Source organism: Cotesia glomerata, linkage group LG9 (genome assembly GCF_020080835.1).
Source record: "Cotesia glomerata isolate CgM1 linkage group LG9, MPM_Cglom_v2.3, whole genome shotgun sequence".
In the NCBI taxonomy this organism is placed as follows: Eukaryota; Metazoa; Arthropoda; class Insecta; order Hymenoptera; family Braconidae; genus Cotesia; species Cotesia glomerata.
This window is the reverse complement of record NC_058166.1, coordinates 19,715,369-19,734,745: the sequence shown is the minus strand read 5'-3', so window position 1 is coordinate 19,734,745 and position 19,377 is coordinate 19,715,369. Positions and strand designations below refer to the sequence as shown.

Genomic DNA, 19,377 nt, shown 5'->3' with positions numbered 1-19,377 from the left:
ACAGTCACGTGATCACTAGTAAGCAGCTGTCACGTGACTAGAGGTCTTGTTCTTTGAGTATGAACTAACCATGGCGATAAACACGTTGTGTAAAAGTCTGAGAAATTATAATTTTACTCGAATTATTTCAAACAATTTAAATCCAATCGGGTATAACAACAAAATTTCACAACCGGCATGTATTCTTCCGCGAGTGATGCTTCTAACTGACAATGATAGTGTTAATATTAATTATAATAAGTGCTACTGTAATATAATAGGACTGGAAGATCCGGTGAACCCCAAAAAAAAAAAAGTATTTGTACCCAGGATAACTTTGCTGTCGAATAAAGATGAGATTTCTATTGTCACCCTGGAGGCTGCTCAAAAACTCGCCAACAGGCATAACATGAAACTTGTAAAAATAATTGACTTTGACACCAAGACCGAAAGACCTGTTTACAAGCTCATGACAATTCAGGAGTACCTCCAGTCAGAGGCGACATCAAAAGCTCAAGCCAAGGAAGCCAAAGAAAGGACTATCAAGGAAGACAAAACAATTGCCATGTCCAGCAAAATTTCGGAGCACGATTTGTTCACTAAAATTAAAAGTATGAATAAAATGCTTGGAAAGAGACACGGTGTTCAGGTGTTGATTGCTGTTGACGGTAACAAGGAAAAGGCTGTAAGTATTTTTTTATTTTTTATCACATAAATATTGTAATTAATATGAAAATAAAGTTAGCCGACATCTACAAATTTTTATGATTTTTTTTTTTTATTAAAGAATTATTACAAAAAAATTTAAAAAATTTTTTTTTATTTGCTAAAAACTATAAGTGCAATTTTTTTAAAAATATTTTTTAGTTATAAATTAATAAATTAAGCAAAATAAAAAAATCAAAAATGTCGGCTAACTTTATTATTATGTAATTAATACTGATTAATTTTTATTATTTAAAATGTTTTAGAGTGCTGTAAGAGATACGATTATTGAACACTGTAAAGACACTGCGAAAGTATCCTCGAAATCAGAAACTGCTTCGAACCTCAAGGTAATACTCCGACCGATTTTAAATAAATTAAACCAACAGTCTGAGGAAGAATATAGCAATAAATTGGCTGACAATAAGATGGGTTGATAATTAGTTGTAAATTAATAGTGATGAATTTTTTTTAAACAATATATTTGAAATAAAAAACAAATTTGACAATTATATAAGCACTTGATGCATATACATTACACATATAAATATTTAACTAGACAGTTATTTTTGTTGTACGCTTATACGTTTATTGTAATAAAAATAATTAAGATTTAATAATAATATTTTTTTTTTATTATTATTACAATAAATATATTATATTTTAACTGATAATTATTTAATGGTTAGAATAAAGCTCATTTTTTTTAGTAGTTTTTTTTGTAAAAAACAAACCTAAATGCACATATAATTTAATCACATTTTTTATATAATGTGCTTTTTATTTATTTATTATTTAATATATTAATTACTGATCACACGGATTAAACGCAATCTACAAAATATATGTATATATAACATGTAACATTATATTTAATTTTATTGTATTGTAAAAACAGACTATTTGATTACAATTACTATAAATGTATTTTTAGATAATACTGGATCCGAAATTCCAATGAAATATTTTGATTACACATTTCAATGACACCCTCGCAGTTGATAATCAATTTTGTTGGGATATGTGCGTTGTGATTTTGTTTTTTATGACTTAGCAATGATTGTTGATAATTAATTATAAATATAATTACAATTACTGACTATAACGTCAACTATAAATACTTATTTTTTTAACTATAACTTATTATTATCAGCAATTAGCAATCACTTGATATGTTTGATAATTGCTAGCTGCTAATTTATTACTCGACAATTATTCTTCTCCGGGGTTTTTTAACGTATAAAAAAGTAAACAAGGGTTATTCGGCTATACAAGGAAACATTGAGCACTTGCGAAACTCAACAAGTTTGGTGCATTGCTTGCTGTAGAGCCCGTGCGGGTGGATCTTGATTCTTCGGGTTCGGTGCTGAACAGCGTTGCCGCAAGTCGCGTGGCATGGAGACCAAGGTGACCAGTGGGTCAATTTGCAGTCAACTGAAATTAATATTATTATTTTCTCCCCGAATTATATTTATTACTTTATAAAATTAAATTACCTCTGCTGGTATTTCTGTTATTTTGATCTGTCAATACAGATCTTCGATCATGGTACCGTTTACGCCGATCACCGCGAGTTTTTGCTATTAAATTCAATTAATCTGTATTATTAAGAAAATAAGGAAAATCACCTTGTATCTCGTGAACTATTGACATTTTTAAAAATATAAGGTCATTTTTATGTTACATTCATCAAGACCTTTCATTTGAGTACCCACATCAATTTTTCATATATTTTATATATTAATATATATATATCAGAAATACCATTTATATGAAATATATATATATATATATAAATTGTCATGTGGGTACTTAAATGAAAGGTCTCGATGAGTGTAACATCAGGATGAGGTTATATCTTTAAAAATTTCAATAATTAAGAAATGACCTTGTATCTCGTGAACTATTGACATTTTTAAAGATATAAGCTCATCCCGATGTTATACTCATCGAGACCTTTCATTTGAGTACCCACATCAATTTTTCATATATTTTTCATATATACATATATATATATTAGGGTGTGCCAAAATGTAACTTCCGTGGAGAACCTTTTAAAATTGGAATTTTAAGTTCCACTTTTAACAGCAGCTGTGTTTGGGCATTTCCTGAGATATTTCGGAGTGAGAGGATTCATTTGATTATTTATAGGATTTTTAACAGGAGATTTAATTGGGCACTTCCAGCCAAATTTTGAATTTTCACCGAAAATGCCTAAACTAAGCTTCTGTTAAAAAATTCTATGAAAATAAAATACTTCGTCTCACCCCAAAATATCTCAGGAAATGCCCAAACGCAGCCCCTGTTAAAAGCGGAACTCAAAATACCAATTTTAAAAGGTTCTCCACGGAAGTTACATTTTGGCACACCCTAATATATATTTATGTATATATGAAAAATATATGAAAAATTGATGTGGGTACTCAAATGAAAGCTTTTGATGAGTGTAACATCGGGATGAGCTTATATCTTTAAAACCGTCAATATTTAAGAAAGTGCAGTGCAATTTAACAAAAATCATTATTTAATAAAATTTTCATACACATAAATTAATGAAATACTCACAGCATCCGGGTAGTATTTTATGACATTTTATTTTTCTCATCAATTTCTTGGGACACCTTTTTCCACCGTTTTGTGCTTGGACCTAATTTTAATCGCCAAATAAATAATTACAAACCAAAAAAAAATTATCTATCACTAAATTATTACCAAGATAGATCGACTGCTGTTAGTGTATCCATGGCAACTCTGACAAACAGTCCAATCGCTCCAGGGAGTTATTTGACAATCCACCTTTCCATCTTCATCGTACCTCGGAGTAATTGACGAAACTTGACTCCCGCTTGGGATCCCATTAAAATTCTCAGACTCTGGACCTAATTATTTAACTCCTCATTAAAATTATTCAATAAAAAATATAAAAATGAGTAAACTAGTAAAAAAGATCACCGATCCGCTCGCGCTTAGATTTTCTACGGTGTTTCTCTTGATTAACCGGAACGTGATAACTAAGTACGCTACTAATCGATACTTTGTATTTAGAAGCATCTTCAATCTTAGATTTATCCCACCCCATCCCTTGTTAGTCAGCGTGAAATAAAATTACATGTTAGTATCAATAAAATAAATCTAAAAAGAGCAAAAAAACTTACTCTGAATTTCATTGCAAACTTTCAAGCACTCTTCAATAGTATGAAAATTATTCCTGTTCGCGTCGCATCCTTTGTAAGTAAAAATCTCACATTTTTTGGCTGCTGAGTTGTAGTAAACTCTTGTAAATGAAGCCTGGCACGACCCAGTAATTAATGGCTCGTTACAAATTTCTAAAAATCCACCAATAATAATAATTAATTTTTATAATTCATATTTTATTTATTTATTTATTTATTCCCAAAATATAGATAAATATATATACATACATAAATATAGTACATTTAAATCCTATAGAGGAGAACATAATGTTTCCTGTTCATAGGTTTGGGAGGAGTGAATAGGCATATCGATGTTTTAATTAGCAAATTGTCTAACTCCATTTTAGAGAGTCTTCCATTTGTACGAAAAAAAAAAAAAAAAAAAAAAAAAAAAACAATTCGTTGAAAATTTATTATCATTTTAAAAAACCATTTAATATCATTAATATCTAATAAAGGTATAATATTTTGGTTTGAATCATTCAAATAATTTATAATTGGACTATTGCTACATCAAAATATTAAAAAATCACTCTCTAAAAAATAAGGATTAGACAAATTGCTAATTAGACCGTCGATACATGATTTATATGAAATACCATCATATATGCCTATTTAACAACATAAGCTTAGTATTTAATAGATCTAACTTACTTAAGTATAAATTATGAAAAGCACCATAAATATTTTAAAACAATTCCTCAAAAGTCGTATAAAAATATTTATAAAGTTAATAGTTGCTCTTGACTAAACAGTAATAATTTTCTTAGATATTAAATAAATTATTTAAATTTACCTTGAGCATCTTCGGGAGTTATTTCACAGCTTTTAATTTTGGACGTACAATTTACATACTGTATTCGACAGTTCCAGTTAGTACCGCCCTCAGCAGATTTATCAATGGGTATACGATTTCTTGTCTTAGTTCCGGATCCACATGAGGAAGTGCAGGGAGACCAAGCGCCCCACGGTCCGTACACATCATCAGGACATTTCTACAGATTGAAAAGCCTTATTAGGAATTACCATCAACACTTTATTCAGAGTTAATTATAAAAAAGTAATTAATAATTTATATTAGCCGACACTATGACCTATGTCTTGCAGCCCCATGATGGTAAGCAGTAAAATTGCCAGCAACGAGAAATGGTGTGCAGGAAAGACTCTTATGGTACAGGTAATTAATATCGATTATGTAAATGTATCAATTATTAGTCATGATACCATGAATGATCATGATTGTTGCTTTAAATATCGTTTACTCTCACCTGCAACCATTCCTCGGTTACCTCCACCGGATTATTTTCATCATCTTCTTGATAATTCATTTCCTCCTCTTTCTCAGAATTTAATTCCTCAGACTCATCCCCCTCGGCTCCCTCCTCACCCTCAGCATCATTTTCCTCCTCCTCCTCCTCCTCCTCCTCATTTTCCTCATTCTCCTCATTCTCCTCATTCTCCTCATCTTGGTGACTCTCTCCCTCCTCAGCCTCGTTGGGCTCCTCGACCTCATCAACAACAACGTCATCATCTAGATCCTCTTTTTTGCTTACCTCTTCAGTTTTCGTGTTTTCGCAGGGGTCATTTTCACAAGGAACTGTTTGTTGGAGCTCTGGACCATTTGACACGAGCTTGCATCGCTTGCGGTGTTTTTTGTGGACAAAAATACGCGACCGCGTGGTCTCGCCCTCTCCACAGCTCGTTGTACAAGAGCTCCACTCTCCCCATTCGCTTAATTTACAATCCGGTGTGTCTAAAATTGTTTTTTCTCTCTCCTGTCCGTCGCTAAAATTATTATTATTATTTTTTATTATAAATTACAATCTACTATCCATTATTACCCTTATTGTTAAAGTAAAAAAAAAGAATTACCATTCAGGACTGTTTCCGAAGCAAGTTCCTCGACTACTTAACGATTTATTGCAATTATGAGCAGCAGCAGCTACCGGATCTTCGTATTTTCTTTGCCTCAATCTTTTCCCCTCGCCACAAGGCTCCGAACATTTTCCCCACGCGCTCCACTGCGTTGTTCTGCACGGTTCTAAATATAAAGCAACAAAAAAATGGTTAGTAGAAAAAAAAAAAGACAAAAAGAAAGATTTTAAGAACTAATATTAATAATTACATGGATTAGTACCGCGGAAGTTGTTGAAATAAATAAAAATTAGTTTAAATAAAAATAAAAATCCAACAATACTTGCTATTTTTATGTTTGTGTTTACGATTTTTTCCTTTATGGCGTTTACCACCACCACCACCACCACCACCACCCTCGCCACCCCCTTCACCCTCTTCACCTGTGGAATTCTCACTACCTTCATTATTATTATTAATATCATTGTTATCACCACCTGAATCGACGGCAGAATCGCCCGAAGATGCGTTGCAAGATTTCTCATAGAGTCTCTGTCTGCTGAGATGTAATTTCGCCATGGGTTTCATGTCCAGCCCTAGGGGATCATAAAACGGAGATCTTGTGTCATTCGGCCAGCTAGTTGTTATCCGCTTTATTGGCTCCGGGTTTTCCAGCGAGGAATCCGGTGACTAAATCATTATAATAAAATGTCTCTATAATAATATCGGCATTGTGTCGTAAAAAATAATGAAACTAAAAATAAAATTTACCATGTAAGTGATACCGTCATCAGTACCGGCATCGATTGGGTACAAATTGAGCTCCTTGTGTTCAATCCACGAGCAATTTGACAAGCAGAGCTCTAGCCCAGAAACACCGACAATCCAATCAGGTGACGGGACTAGAAAATCCATTCAATTTAAAAACTCTCTTACTAACTGAAGAAAAAAAATAGATTTTTTTATTTTATTACCAATCATAGAAACCAGCGACATAAGATGATGCTTCCGGTCTACTCTGAACACTGCGAACGTTTTCCCGGTGACATTTGGATGGGTTATACCTCGGGCTTTTATTATTGTCCTTATATGATCGCTCTGGATTTAAAAGAATAATCTATATTATTAAGAGAATAAAAAAAATTTAATGTCATTGTAAAGGTCTTGACTGAAATTTGTGCCTTTTCAAGGTTTCATATCATTCTCACCGATAGTCGATTTATGATGATAAGTATTTAGGCTGCATTCGACAATTCTCTATCTCTAGATACATAATTAAGAAATCACCTTGTATCTTGTGAACCATTGACATTTTTAAAGATATAAGCTCACTCCGACATTAAACTCATCAAGACCTTTCATTTGAGTACCCACATCAATTTTTCATATATTTTATATATTTATATATATATATCAGAAATACCATATATATAAAACATATGAAAATTGTCATGTGGGTACTTAAATGAAAGCTCTTTATGAGTGTAACATCGGGATGAGCTTATATTTTTAAAAACGTCAATATTTAAGAAAGTACAGTGCAATTTAACAAAAGTCATTATTTATATTAAAGCAAAATTTTTGATTATTTATAGTTCATAAGTCACATAGTGACTGCAAGGTTACTTAGTGACTGCAAGGTTGCTAGTAATTATTATTGAAATAATTAAAAGTGATTTAATTTTTTTTTTTCTAAACTTACTTGTTCTTTTAACTCAGACTCGAGTTTTCTAGTGGATCCTATCTCGGCAACTTGCTGAAGACCCTCGCTAGCGGTTTCATCGTACCTCCAAAATCTGTAGTCGACGGTATGCGAAGCCCCGATCACGTCAGAGAACCTTATCATCCAGCCCTTGCTCGGAAAGTCCTGTAATATAAATTTGTTTTAGATAAATAAAAGCAATCCTTATCTTTATTGTAAGTTAAAAATAATAACAAACTTTTGGATGAGTATTTCTTGACCAAAGACCCTCAAAGGTGACCTCGTATTTGGCCTCGTCGCAAGCACAACACGTCGGCAAGACAGGCCCAGGATCATCTTCAATAGCTTTTGGATCTGGACAAACTGTTCTTGCGACTCCTCCATCGTCCATGTACCAAGTGTCGGGAGTTTCCATCACCGTTGCTCTGTTTTAGAAACATTTTATTACTGAAATTGATTGACCCGTGACTGATTGTAATTACAATTACAATTACAATTATATAGAAAAAAAGAGTAACCTAATGAGTATACAGCCGCTTCCCTCAGGAGGGCTCGTCCAAGCCACTGCGATCTCCTCCTTCGGGATATTGCTGGTCTCGGAAACGCTGTTGGGACACTTGTCGGAAAACTGGGTCAACATCTCATCGATGAGATCAAAGGTTCCCTCGACTGTCGAGGAGTCATTTTTGTTATCGGCTGTCAATATAAATCTTGTGAACTTTTCTCTGTAACCTGCGGAATCTTGTGAGACGGTATGCTGCAATTTGGTTCCCTCAAGGGTCACTGAAACATTTGATAAATTTTTTTTCGACCTTCAAAAATTAATAAAAAGTTATGAAGATTAATAAAGTAGGTCATTGTACAATAGCTTTTAATGGAAATAAATCCTGACAATATTCAATTTTACTTTTAATTTATTGCAATAGTAATTGGGGAGGGGTTGAAATTGTTATGGTTGTCATTTAAAAAAATTAAACCAGAGAAATTAAATTAGTTGAAGAGAAGTCCCAGATAAATTGGCTGCTTTTCCATCCTAATTTTATCTTCTTTTCCTCTTTCGGTCTTTCTCCATAGACCGAGATTGTCAGATAATTTAATTTAATCTACAAACTACCTGCCGATCGATTTTACGGCAAGTATTTTTTAGATTTAAATCTCTTTTTAGATATTTAAATATTTAAAATTTAAGTCTTAATGGTCCTTGATGTCTGCGAAAATATAAAAAATAGTTCAATTACTTATATTAAGTAAAAAGTTCGTTTACTCTTTAAATTTTTTTTTAACTTGAAGTATTTTATGCCGTGGAGTTTTCTTCTCAAAAAAAAAAAAAAAAAGCCGACTAACAAGCTCAGACAACTTTGATAATTTGAAAGCCCTTTTCTTTTATTATTTTACTTTAGAATTCACTTTATCAGATACACATCCGGCAAATCAATCCCTGATGAAGCTGTTGTGTGTTTTCCTGATACGCTTTTGGCTATTAAAGGTACACAAGTACCACCCGTTAGCAGTTTTATTTTACTTGGATGGAGTACAACTACCAACTAATGTTTACCTTTTTCGTGATAAGCGATATTCTCCCGCATACGAACCAGCAGCATCAACACAGCTTCAAAACTCGACGTAAAGAGAAAGAAAGAGTGTGTGAGTGTGTGTATTCGTCTCTATGGCTTCCGGTGTGTGTTGGAGGTCTTCAATGTCGAGTTTTACTACTCATGATATTTCTTTTATTATTTTTAAAATATTCTTGCTTAGCTTCCCCCTTGACAGTGATGACGTTTTTTTTTTTTTTTTTTTTTTTTTTGCGTGGACGCCGACGTTCCCAGGCAATCAAGCCTGTTAATGTGATGAAGGAGTAAGAGAGGCTGTTATGTTTATACACTATTTTTAGGCTCAGTTACATATCTTCTTACCACCATCGGCTATTAATTATAAAATTACTAAAAATAAGAGCCCTTTTTAGTTTTCCAGACGCAAAAAGGTGATAAAATAATGGAAATGTTAACTTTTAATCATAAAAATTAATTATTATAATACTTTTTGGATAACAACTGGGTTGAATAATATTCATTGAATAATTAATTGACATGCGGGTGGAACATTAAGCTTCATAAAAAAATATAATTAATGTATTAAAAATTAAAGTCCTTACATTCAGTCAATTGAATTCGATTTTGTGAATAAATTTAATATAATCAGTTTTATAAAGCTTATATTTTGTCAAGCATGTAAAATATAAATTTAAAATAAATAATTTATTTACAAATTCAATATTGAATAATTTTTATGTAGAGAAATTACAGCATTAATTTAATCTAACCCGTTTAATTCCTTTCAGAATAAAATTAGCAAAATGTCAATCATGTTTAATTAGTTGAGCTTAAGTTTAATCGATAAATACCGCAAATATGTACTAAATGAACGGTATGTAACAGACACATTTGGTACTTATAAGCGAAACCCCGCGAGAAGCTGCGCGTCAGTTCTCATAACCCTGAATTAAATGGATTAGTCATGAAAATAGATTACATTTAAACAAATAGCCTTCGTAATACGTATTAAATTCCATCCATACCGTCGACAAAATAAATGAAAACATTTAAAAGAAAAAACACTCCAGCTTGTTTAATTGCCTTTTTTTTTTTATTATTCTTCAACATCCAGGTTTGTTATTCTTATTTTTCTTCCGAAGAAAAGACCACCTAGAGTGTCGCAATATCCGGGTTTGTACTCCCTCATCCCAACCGAGTCGAGTAAAAACAACTGTTTTTTTCAACAGATGCTGAGAAAAAACTTTTGAGTAAGCAATAAACACAGATTGATGCACTGATTAATCAACTTTAGGAATCCAGTAAGTTAATTAAATTCCTAAAAATTTTTTTTGACTGAAAAAAAGTTTTATTGGACTATTCATGTCTATCACAAACTACAGCCTCGAGGATGTTTACCCTTAATTTGCATCAACCAACAATGAAAGCTTTCTCATCAAGTCCTGAGGATACACGCATGGTAATTTCTTATCGAGTAAACTTCAATTTGAATAGCTGCCGAGTTTGCCTTCATTTAAATTGCTTATAGATTATCTATATTCTACTTTACTTGACATTCCGGGGAATCTGGTTCTCATTTATTTCACATATATATTTTTAAAAAAAATTTGCATTTAAAAGACATTAAAAACATACCAATGTATCGTGTGTTGGGCATATACTGATCGACAGTATCTGTTTTATTAAAAGTCCAGAGAGTGATGAAGAATTTTCCGTCATGGACACTGGGGGCTGTTCCGCTGTCTATTTTTCTGTCGCACTTCCCCGCCAGTGACTCTTTCACTCCAGTTAAAATAAAAAATACAAAACATGCCACGTAGATCATCTGAAACAATTTTATTTTTATTTCATTAATTATAAATTAAAAAAAAAAAAAAACAATTTATTATTTCTTCTTTTATATTAAATTTCAATTTAATTTTATTGTCTTATATCATTCTAGTGTCCTTTATTTTTATTTTATTAATTATAAATAAAAAAAAAAAAATTATTATTTCTTCTTTTTTATTTGTTATTTTGAAAAATAAAAAATGCAATTTTTTAAAAGTAATTTTTCTCAACAAATTTGTTTGTTAAAAAATTCTCGAGTGACTGCTAACTTTAATGTCATATTAAATTTCAATTTAATATTCACGTTTAAGGTTCAGGAAGTAGCAGCCAATTATCTGTGGTGTTTGCTATTACAGTGATTATGATCAGCGGGTTAAAAGGTATTTAATGAGCAAGCCCGTAATTGATGGACGGCTGAACCTATCTGGTGTCTAATATCTAATATGTATTGGAATGAAAGTGGATATTGTGGTAGGATGGTGCTCGGAGCTTGGAACAGAGAGTAAAGGCCAATATCCTGTGTTGTGTTTGAATAAGTGAACCTAAATATATATTGAGTGAGAATGTTAGTACATAAGACGTGACATTTGACTTTACACCAGCTCTTTGGTCTTTGGCAAGCTGCCACTAGATCCACCATCAACTTCTTGACGTTCTCCGAGTATAAAACAATGTGTGTTTTCACTAAAACTTTAGATTTATATATATGCATGTACCGAGCTTTGGGATTTATTACTTATCTACAAAGTAACTTTATAGCGTGTTTATACTTGTCGATCTATAGATCTATCTATAAGCCAGTATCTCAGTTTTTTTTTTAATTAAATTCTGCATTTTCGGGGGCTTATACGGATGAAAATGCAATAGCGGGAGATTATGCCAAGATAAAGAGCTGATGTATAGTGTCATTGACGTGATAGCTTGCATCCTATTCACCAGTAAGCTTTGAAATCCGAGGTAAGAGCTAGTATTACTTTCGAGGATCTATAACTATATACATTTGGAAATAAATCATTGGGCAAGATTCGCACGTGGACGATCATCCTCTCGGGTGATTGCTACCAGATTCTGTGGATTTTAAATCCGAGAGGTAAGCCGAGCTGAGATATATTTTGTTAAATTTATTTCTTCTTTTTTTTTTTAGGAATGTTAAGTAAAGAATTTTTTGAGAAATTGAAAGTTTTAGACGAGTAGGATAATTAAAAGTTAAAAGATAAATCAGTCAAGATCACAGATTAATGAGGGCATAAACTTTTACGGGAATTGTTAATAAAGTTTTAATTAAATTTGTTAGTTTGTTTTGCTAATAAAATGAACGCAATTATAGTAGTGAGTTTTATTCACAATGAAATTAAAGTCAACAATGGAGAGACTTGGAATCCTATTAGGAACCTTTGAATCTAATTAAGAAGCGACCGTGAACTTGTACATGAATTTATTTATTTATTTATTTATTTTTTTGTTAAATTTCAAGTATAAAAAAAATTTATTTTATTTTATTTTATTTTATTAATTTACTTACATTGTTGTATTTTAGCGCAAATAAACGAGAGTAATAAATATTTATCACAAGCACATGTAAATTTCACAGTTAAAGTAAAGGAGTACGTCTAGTGCAGCCGGGAGTTTTAGTTAAACTGAAAGCACCGAGCTTTGGGCAGCTTTCCGCGAGCGATTGTCTGACACGAGGCGGCCGTCACTACTTGCGTCACTTGGGTTGCGCATTTCTCCAAATGTATCATCATACATAATTATTATATTAATGTAATTGCGTAGACCAACAATTAAGCTATTTACACATGAACTTGTATCATGTTAACTAGAATTTAAAAAAGTTTATTATTTAATAGCTGTTTTATTTTTAATGCTTCTAGTACGTCAAACATCGTACGGAATATTTAATTTATAAAAGTACATTAAATATTAAACATAATACTTGTAATAATAATAATATTGATTTAGAAAATATTAAATATAATAATAATAATAATAATAATAATAATATCGTTGTCAGGATTTCAACTGTTTTATCCGATAAAAAATATTCAGCCATATTATATGTTTGTCATTTCACGTTAATTATCTTTCACTGAAATTAAAAAATTAAACATTTATCTGACCTCTAAATTATACAAATGTATTAAGCGCAATAATGTCGAGGCTCAATTTAAGCGAACCGATAGGTCAGTAATTAAAACTATAAATTATTTTTTTTTTTTAATTAATATTGCTGCAGAATTATTTGTATGTATTTTTATTTATTTTATTTCAGACAAAGCTGATGATAAAATATTATACCTACCGAAAGCTTCCAGATCGGTAAGTAATCACGGAAGAAATACCTCTGGGACGCGAGCGAGAAGCAAAATTCCTATGATAGTCACCCAAAATACCGCGGTAAATTTAATTAAATATTACAAAATTGTAGGGTAGTTTGGAGATACAATTTATAAATGTAATTTGCTTTTCCAAGGCCGACACATCTCAAATGTCACCAGCAAAAGAGATGACATCCCCGCCTTCGGTCTGGGGAAATCGCAGTCGTATGACTTCACGTAGTTTCAACTCATCTTCGTCAAAAACTCGGGCTTCAAGTTTCAGCTCCGCAAATCAGAGGATTCTGGAGAGACAGTATAAAAATAAACAAAATCGTTACATGTCAATCCGAAATGAAATTCAAGAAAAACAAGTATTTATTATTTTTTAATTAAAATAACATTTTTTTCTTCTTAATTAATTTCATTATTAAAAGTTCAGAAATTTAAACCTTAAATTTGTAAATTGTTACCGAGATTCTTTAAAGTCTTTAATAAACTGATAATAATTTCTACATCATTATTTTTATGGAAGGATAAGTATAATATAAAAGAAGAAAAAAATATTTTATTGCTGCATTAGAGCGAATAAATTATTAGTGATTAAATTTTAGTTATTAAATACTGTAACTTTAATGAATTTTAAAATAATTACAGTTGAGTGCATTAAATATGTACGAAGAAGTCTCTCAGTTGAGAGAAAAAATAATGGCTGTTGGTGGTAAAGATCCAGGTAAAATAGAGTCTATAAAATCTATATCCGGTGATTTTTCAATAAAATTTAATGAGAATTACAACAATAATGATAATAATCGGGGAAGCGCTACGATAAATTCATCAATTAATAAAGAATTTGCGTCTACTTTACAAAATGAATTGGAAGATTATCCGAAAGGGTGCTTGATTCTCTGCGAGGATGTTATCAATAAGCATTCCGAGTTGATTAAATCGATTGATAATTTAAAATTGAATGATAATGAAGATAAAAAGCTTAGGGAATTTTTTTTATTAAAACAACTCGATGACTGGAAGACTGAAACTGAGAGTTTCAAAGTGAGATTTGAGATGACGAAAAAATCAATCGAAGAATCCAAGAGCGAAATGACTAATAAAGTTAAGGCTATGTGGGAAGAAATAGATGGCTCGAGGTTCAAAATACGCGAACTTGAGACAATGAGCAATGAGGTTGTTGATAAATTAAGAAAAAAAATCGAGGCGGAAGCTGAAAAATTTAATCAGCTTAAAGAGACAAAGGATGTCACAGATAATGACTTGCGCAGGACAAAGGCCGTTGTTCAAGAGCTTGAGGCTCGTATACAGAGTGACGAAATAAAAATAATCAAATCCCAGGAGTATGTTAAGAGTTTAAAGAGTCAGCTGCATCAGAATGATAAAATTTTTGACAACAGAACTCGAGATTTGAGTAATAGTTTGAAAAACGCCGAGGAAACAATTGAGAATTTAGAGAATCAGCAAAGCGAATTGGAGGCCAGGTAGGTTTTAAAAATAATATTATATTATTTATAAATTTATTCAGAGATAAAGTTGAGTTTTACTTTTTAGTTTAATTGAGCTGCAGGATAAACTCGAGGAAGCTCAGCTGAAGCGGGACAGAGCTATTCAGGAGGCGAGAAAGCGGATAGAAGAAGACGAGGAGGTTCATAAAAGTTCCCAAGTGGAAAAGCTTAACTGCGAAATCGTTTCTTTGAATAAAGAATTGATAACTTGCAAAGATTTTATTTCTGGTATTAATGACCGGAAATTATCAAGTGATCGAGATTTAGAGTGTCAACTCGAGGAGGAGCGCGCTCGGATCAGAGACTTGACTCAGGATTATCAATCGCTTCAGAGAACCTTTGAGACTACGTTAATATTTTAGTTTATTTAGTCAACACTGATAGGATTTATTTATAGTTAATATTTAACAAATCATTTATTAGAGACGACTTTTTAGTCCTTAACAAATATTTTTTAGTATTTAAAAAGATTTATTAATATTTAATAAATAAATATCAGATTTATTAAATACAAATAAATTATTTTAAATAATAAGTTATTTAATACTAAAAAGTGGTCTCCAATAAATCGGCTGCCCAATTTTAAAACACATTAACTGTAAAATTTTCATACTTAATTTTTTTTTTTAATATTCCTGCATTTTTTATAACTTTTAGACCTTAATTTCAAGTATTTTTTCTTAAAAATATTTATATTCAAGTATTTTCTATTCATAAATCAAATTTTTCATCAATTTAGCAGGTAAAATTTTTTTTAATAAGAAATAATAAGAAAAATTTAAAAAAATTTTTAAATGTTAGTTACTGTGTTAACTATTAACAAATATTTTTTAACACAAATAAATCCTTCTATATCAGTGTATTGATTTAGTCTATCGCTAAGCGTTTAATTGAGACAATTATTACAGCCAGGCGAGAGTAAATGATCTGGAGCAGCAAGTAGCCTCGATGTACGGCAGCGATCTAAAAGACGTGCCCAAGGATGGCTTTGAAGCTCTCGAGGTGCTAAAAATTAATGAGGAACTCGGTCAAGAGATAGCCGATCTCAGGCGGAATAATATCGAGCTGGATAGCAGCTTAGCAGAGGCTGTTAATAAGTTTCACCAGCGAGACCAGCAGGTCCACGAGCAGGCTGAGCAAATTCGAGTCTTAGATCAGATGATAGCTTATCTTAAAAATAAAAATCACGGCATTAGTACCGATCAAGAGGTAGTTTATTTTTTAAATCAATAAATTTACAATTATAAATTTTTTATTTTATTATCTAGGTCACTAAGGAAATTTCTACAAACACGGAAGCGATACAGAAGCTGTACGAGTTGGTGGAGACCAAAGAGCTCCAGCTGACGCGCCTTGAGAAGCTAGTCAAGCAGATGGAGGACCAGGAAGAACGGGCTCAGGAGCAGCGAACGCGTTTAGAGAGAAGAATAGCCCAGCTGGAGCTGGCTTTGCAGACCAAAAACAACAAGGACCCTCGGTACGCTGACTATAGTATTTATGAGCAAGTATTTCAGGCGGTTCCTTCCTCTCCCCGGTTCCTGGACCCTCAGACGAAGCCGCGCACTCCAGAGTATGTTTACAACACTCGGTTGGTCCAAGAAGAAGTCGCGCGAACTTTAGAGTTGGAGAGAAAGTATCAGAAGTACAAGCAAAAGTCCCAACATATTGAATGCTTCTACAACTGGATGCTAGAGAGGTCTCCTAATTTGGGTGATTTAAATACTAGCGAAGACTATCACTCGCGTAATCAATGTCCCAATTCGACTGTCCCCCACATCGACGTCGGCAGCTATGCGTATCAGGTCGTTGATAATTGTGCCAGAGAATTTAAAACACTCAACATGCATTACCGACATAAATCTTCCAGAGCCCATTCTTCAAGATCTCACAAGCCTAAATCAAGAGATTACTCTTTTTAAATTTATTAAATGATTTTTAATTAAAATTACAGTATTAAAAATAATTTATAACTACTTACATGTTTATTATCTTGTTTTTTTGTTTTAGGAAAGGCTTCAGCGCGGCCTCCTGTAAGGAATTTTTCGAACGCTAACCAAAATAATCTCAATAAATTTATAAAGTTGTCAAAACTCTTTGATACTAAATATTTTATAAATTTATTTATTTACTTATTATTAAACCTTTATTTTACAATATTTATTAACTTAGTATTCATTAATTTTATTAACTTAGCCGTCACTTTCGCTGTCCGTATACTCTCCCAGTAACGACAGACCGCTACTGGTAGGAGTTTGTTTCTTTTCTTCTTCTTCTTCTTTTTTGGTAGACTTGGTAATTACACCAATTAAAAATTTTTTTTTAGGTAAACTTAATTGACTCGTTCCTGGAGTCGACCATGAAAATCCTGATTTTTTTTCCTTCTGAAATAAATAAATTATGTTAATAAAAAGTAAAAAATTATGATAATAAGTATTTAGGCTGCATTCAAAAATGCTCTATCTCTTGATACAAAATTAAGAAATGACCTTGTATCTCATGAACTACTGACATTTTTAAGGATTTATATAAGCTCATCCCGATGTTACACTCATCGAGACCTTTCATTTGAGTACCCATATCAATTTTTCATATATTTTGTATATTTATATATATATATTATGTATATGTATATATGAAAAATATATCAAAAATGCATGTGGGTACTCAAATGAAAGCTCTTGATGAATGTAACATCATGATGAGCTTATATCTTTAAAAATATCACAAGTTGACAAAATACAATATAATTTCTTAATTATTGACATTTTTAAAGATATAAGCTCATCCTGATGTTTCTCTAATCGAGACCTTTCATTTGAGTACCCACATCAATTTTTCATATATTTACATATATATATGAAAAATATATCAAAAATGCATGTGAGTACTCAAATGAAAGGTCTTGATGAGTGTAACATCGGAATGAGCTTATATCTTGAAAAACGTCAATAGTAAAAAAAATATAATGCAATTTAAAAAATTTATTATTTAATAGTGACTGCAAGGTTGCTAGTTATTAATTAAAATACTTACATCTATGGGTTTATCCGAAAACTCAGTAGTTTTTGATTTCTTCAGAGGCGGCTCGTCAGGAAGTACAACAATTTTTTCCTCAATGACTTTCCCATTGATAATATTGTTCTTTTTACCAAAAATTGATTGAACCTCCTGTTCATCAAGCTCCTCTTGCTCCTTCAAAGTCCTCTCACGGTCAGCCTGTGTGTCATACTGCTGAAGCATCTGATCGTAGTCAATAGTCTGCTGCCTGCTCTTCAGATCCTTCAGGTCTTCTAGAGATTCGAGAACCTCCAGCTCCTGTTTCGACTGCTGAGTCCTCTTCTCGAGGAGCTTCATCGGATTAGAAGCCTCTTCCTCGTTTTTTTCATCCTCCTCGCGCTTAGCCTGCTCCTCAGCAAGTTTCAGAGCCATGAAATTCCTCGTAGCTCCAGCCTCGATCTCGTAGTCTGTGTTCTGAGGGTCTGTTTTGAAAGATATCTCCTGAAGGCACCGCGTGCACTTTATGTAAAATCGGTAGATCCTTATTCCTAAATAATCACTTCCCTCGACGTCTTCTTTGCGCGCGTTGAATTTTTTACCTTTGTAAATGTACTCTCCGCAAGTTTTGCATCTCATGTTGAACGGGGCCATCAGTCGTACAGTGTATTGACGGTTTTTTGCCAATTTCATGCGAGGAATTTTTGATGGATCAAAATCCGGGGGATAGTATTTCTAAAATAAATAAAAAAATATTATTAAGTATGAATAAATTATAAAATATTGAACTAATAAATTTAATAAATAAAAAAAAATACAAATACTGTATTTTTTTTAAATAATTTTTTACAAATTAATTTATTTATTAAATAGAATTTAAAAATTATCAATGATCAGCTGATTTTAATTTATGAAAATTTATTTAGCATGAAAATTAATTTAACCTAAATCTAAAAATTTTTATAAATTTTTTTATTAAAAAAATTATTAAAAAAAAAATGAGAAAAAAATTTCATCTCTAAAAAATTATAAGTATCAATTTAGCAGATATTTAATAATTTTTAGAATTTTTTTAACAGATAAATTATAGCAAAAAAAATTGACAAGTAGAAATTTTAAAAAACATAAAATACAATTTTTTAAAAATAATTTTTTGGAAAAAATTTTTTTGTTGAATAAAATTAAAAAATTATCAAGTGACTGCTAACTTTAATGTCATAAAAAGTTTGAAAAACTACACGTGCAATTTTTAAGAAATATTTTGTAGTACTAATTGAATAATTTAAAAAAAAATCAGAAAATTAAAAACGTCGGCTAATGTTTGTATCATTAATATAGCATATGTTTAGTAATTTTCAAAAATTTTTTAGCAAATAAATTATGGTAAAAAAAAATTGACATGTAGAAATTTAAAAAAATAAAAAATGCAATTTTTTTTAAATAAATTTTTTTGATAAATAAAATTAAAAAATTATTAATTGACTGCTAACTGTAAAGTTATTTTTAATTTCATAAAATAAATTAATAAAAAATATATTTTAATACTTACATTTAAAACTTTACGTTCCGACATTTTTAAAAATTATTTATCACTTTTTTTATTAAAAATAAATTATTATTCTATTAGAAAAATAAATAAAAAATTTAATAAACAACAAGATACAACTGAAACGTTTCAACAACTAAAAACTGACAGGTTATGTTTGTTTGTGATTGGAGAAAATTTATTATCCTCTG

At 31.3% G+C, this 19,377-nt stretch overlaps 4 protein-coding genes across 9 annotated transcripts; 2 read left to right on the top strand and 2 right to left on the bottom strand.

Moving 5' to 3' along the window:
• Nucleotides 1–13: 13 nt before the first annotated feature.
• On the top strand, nt 14–1,196 carry LOC123272029. Its single transcript, XM_044738634.1, has 2 exons — nt 14–664; nt 951–1,196. The coding sequence occupies exons 1-2, from the start codon at nt 71–73 to the stop codon at nt 1,119–1,121; spliced, it is 765 nt and encodes a 254-aa protein (XP_044594569.1). The 5' UTR covers nt 14–70; the 3' UTR covers nt 1,122–1,196.
• A 395-nt stretch (nt 1,197–1,591) lies between these two features.
• LOC123272010 (spondin-1-like) lies at nt 1,592–12,465 on the bottom strand. 4 transcript variants are annotated; one of them, XM_044738603.1, is made up of 18 exons: nt 12,337–12,465; nt 10,620–10,809; nt 7,953–8,217; nt 7,673–7,859; nt 7,435–7,599; nt 6,707–6,830; nt 6,504–6,634; nt 6,080–6,422; nt 5,751–5,919; nt 5,333–5,663; nt 5,147–5,290; nt 4,675–4,873; nt 3,840–4,010; nt 3,637–3,765; nt 3,397–3,563; nt 3,250–3,331; nt 2,181–2,264; nt 1,592–2,118 (listed from the first exon to the last, which is right to left on the bottom strand). In XM_044738603.1, exons 2-18 carry the CDS (start codon nt 10,807–10,809, stop codon nt 1,943–1,945), a joined length of 3,057 nt encoding a protein of 1,018 aa, XP_044594538.1. In that variant the 5' UTR covers nt 12,337–12,465; the 3' UTR covers nt 1,592–1,942. The 4 variants fall into 4 exon arrangements, with proteins under 4 accessions (XP_044594538.1, XP_044594540.1, XP_044594539.1 ...); XM_044738605.1 differs by having other exon boundaries at nt 6,230–6,422; XM_044738604.1 differs by lacking the exon at nt 3,637–3,765.
• Nucleotides 12,466–12,811: 346 nt separating this feature from the next.
• On the top strand, nt 12,812–16,823 carry LOC123271376 (uncharacterized protein PFB0145c-like). 2 transcript variants are annotated; one of them, XM_044737681.1, is made up of 8 exons: nt 12,813–12,997; nt 13,087–13,211; nt 13,288–13,503; nt 13,787–14,622; nt 14,693–14,995; nt 15,555–15,855; nt 15,915–16,123; nt 16,654–16,823. In XM_044737681.1, exons 1-8 carry the CDS (start codon nt 12,967–12,969, stop codon nt 16,697–16,699), a joined length of 2,067 nt encoding a protein of 688 aa, XP_044593616.1. In that variant the 5' UTR covers nt 12,813–12,966; the 3' UTR covers nt 16,700–16,823. The 2 variants fall into 2 exon arrangements, with proteins under 2 accessions (XP_044593615.1, XP_044593616.1); XM_044737680.1 differs by lacking the exon at nt 16,654–16,823 and having other exon boundaries at nt 12,812–12,997; nt 15,915–16,587.
• On the bottom strand, nt 16,801–19,338 carry LOC123271378 (splicing factor YJU2). Of its 2 annotated transcripts, none has more exons than XM_044737683.1 (3): nt 19,190–19,338; nt 17,680–18,375; nt 16,801–17,024 (listed from the first exon to the last, which is right to left on the bottom strand). In XM_044737683.1, exons 1-3 carry the CDS (start codon nt 19,211–19,213, stop codon nt 16,836–16,838), a joined length of 909 nt encoding a protein of 302 aa, XP_044593618.1. In that variant the 5' UTR covers nt 19,214–19,338; the 3' UTR covers nt 16,801–16,835. The 2 variants fall into 2 exon arrangements, with proteins under 2 accessions (XP_044593618.1, XP_044593617.1); XM_044737682.1 differs by having other exon boundaries at nt 16,802–17,027.
• Nucleotides 19,339–19,377: the final 39 nt, after the last annotated feature.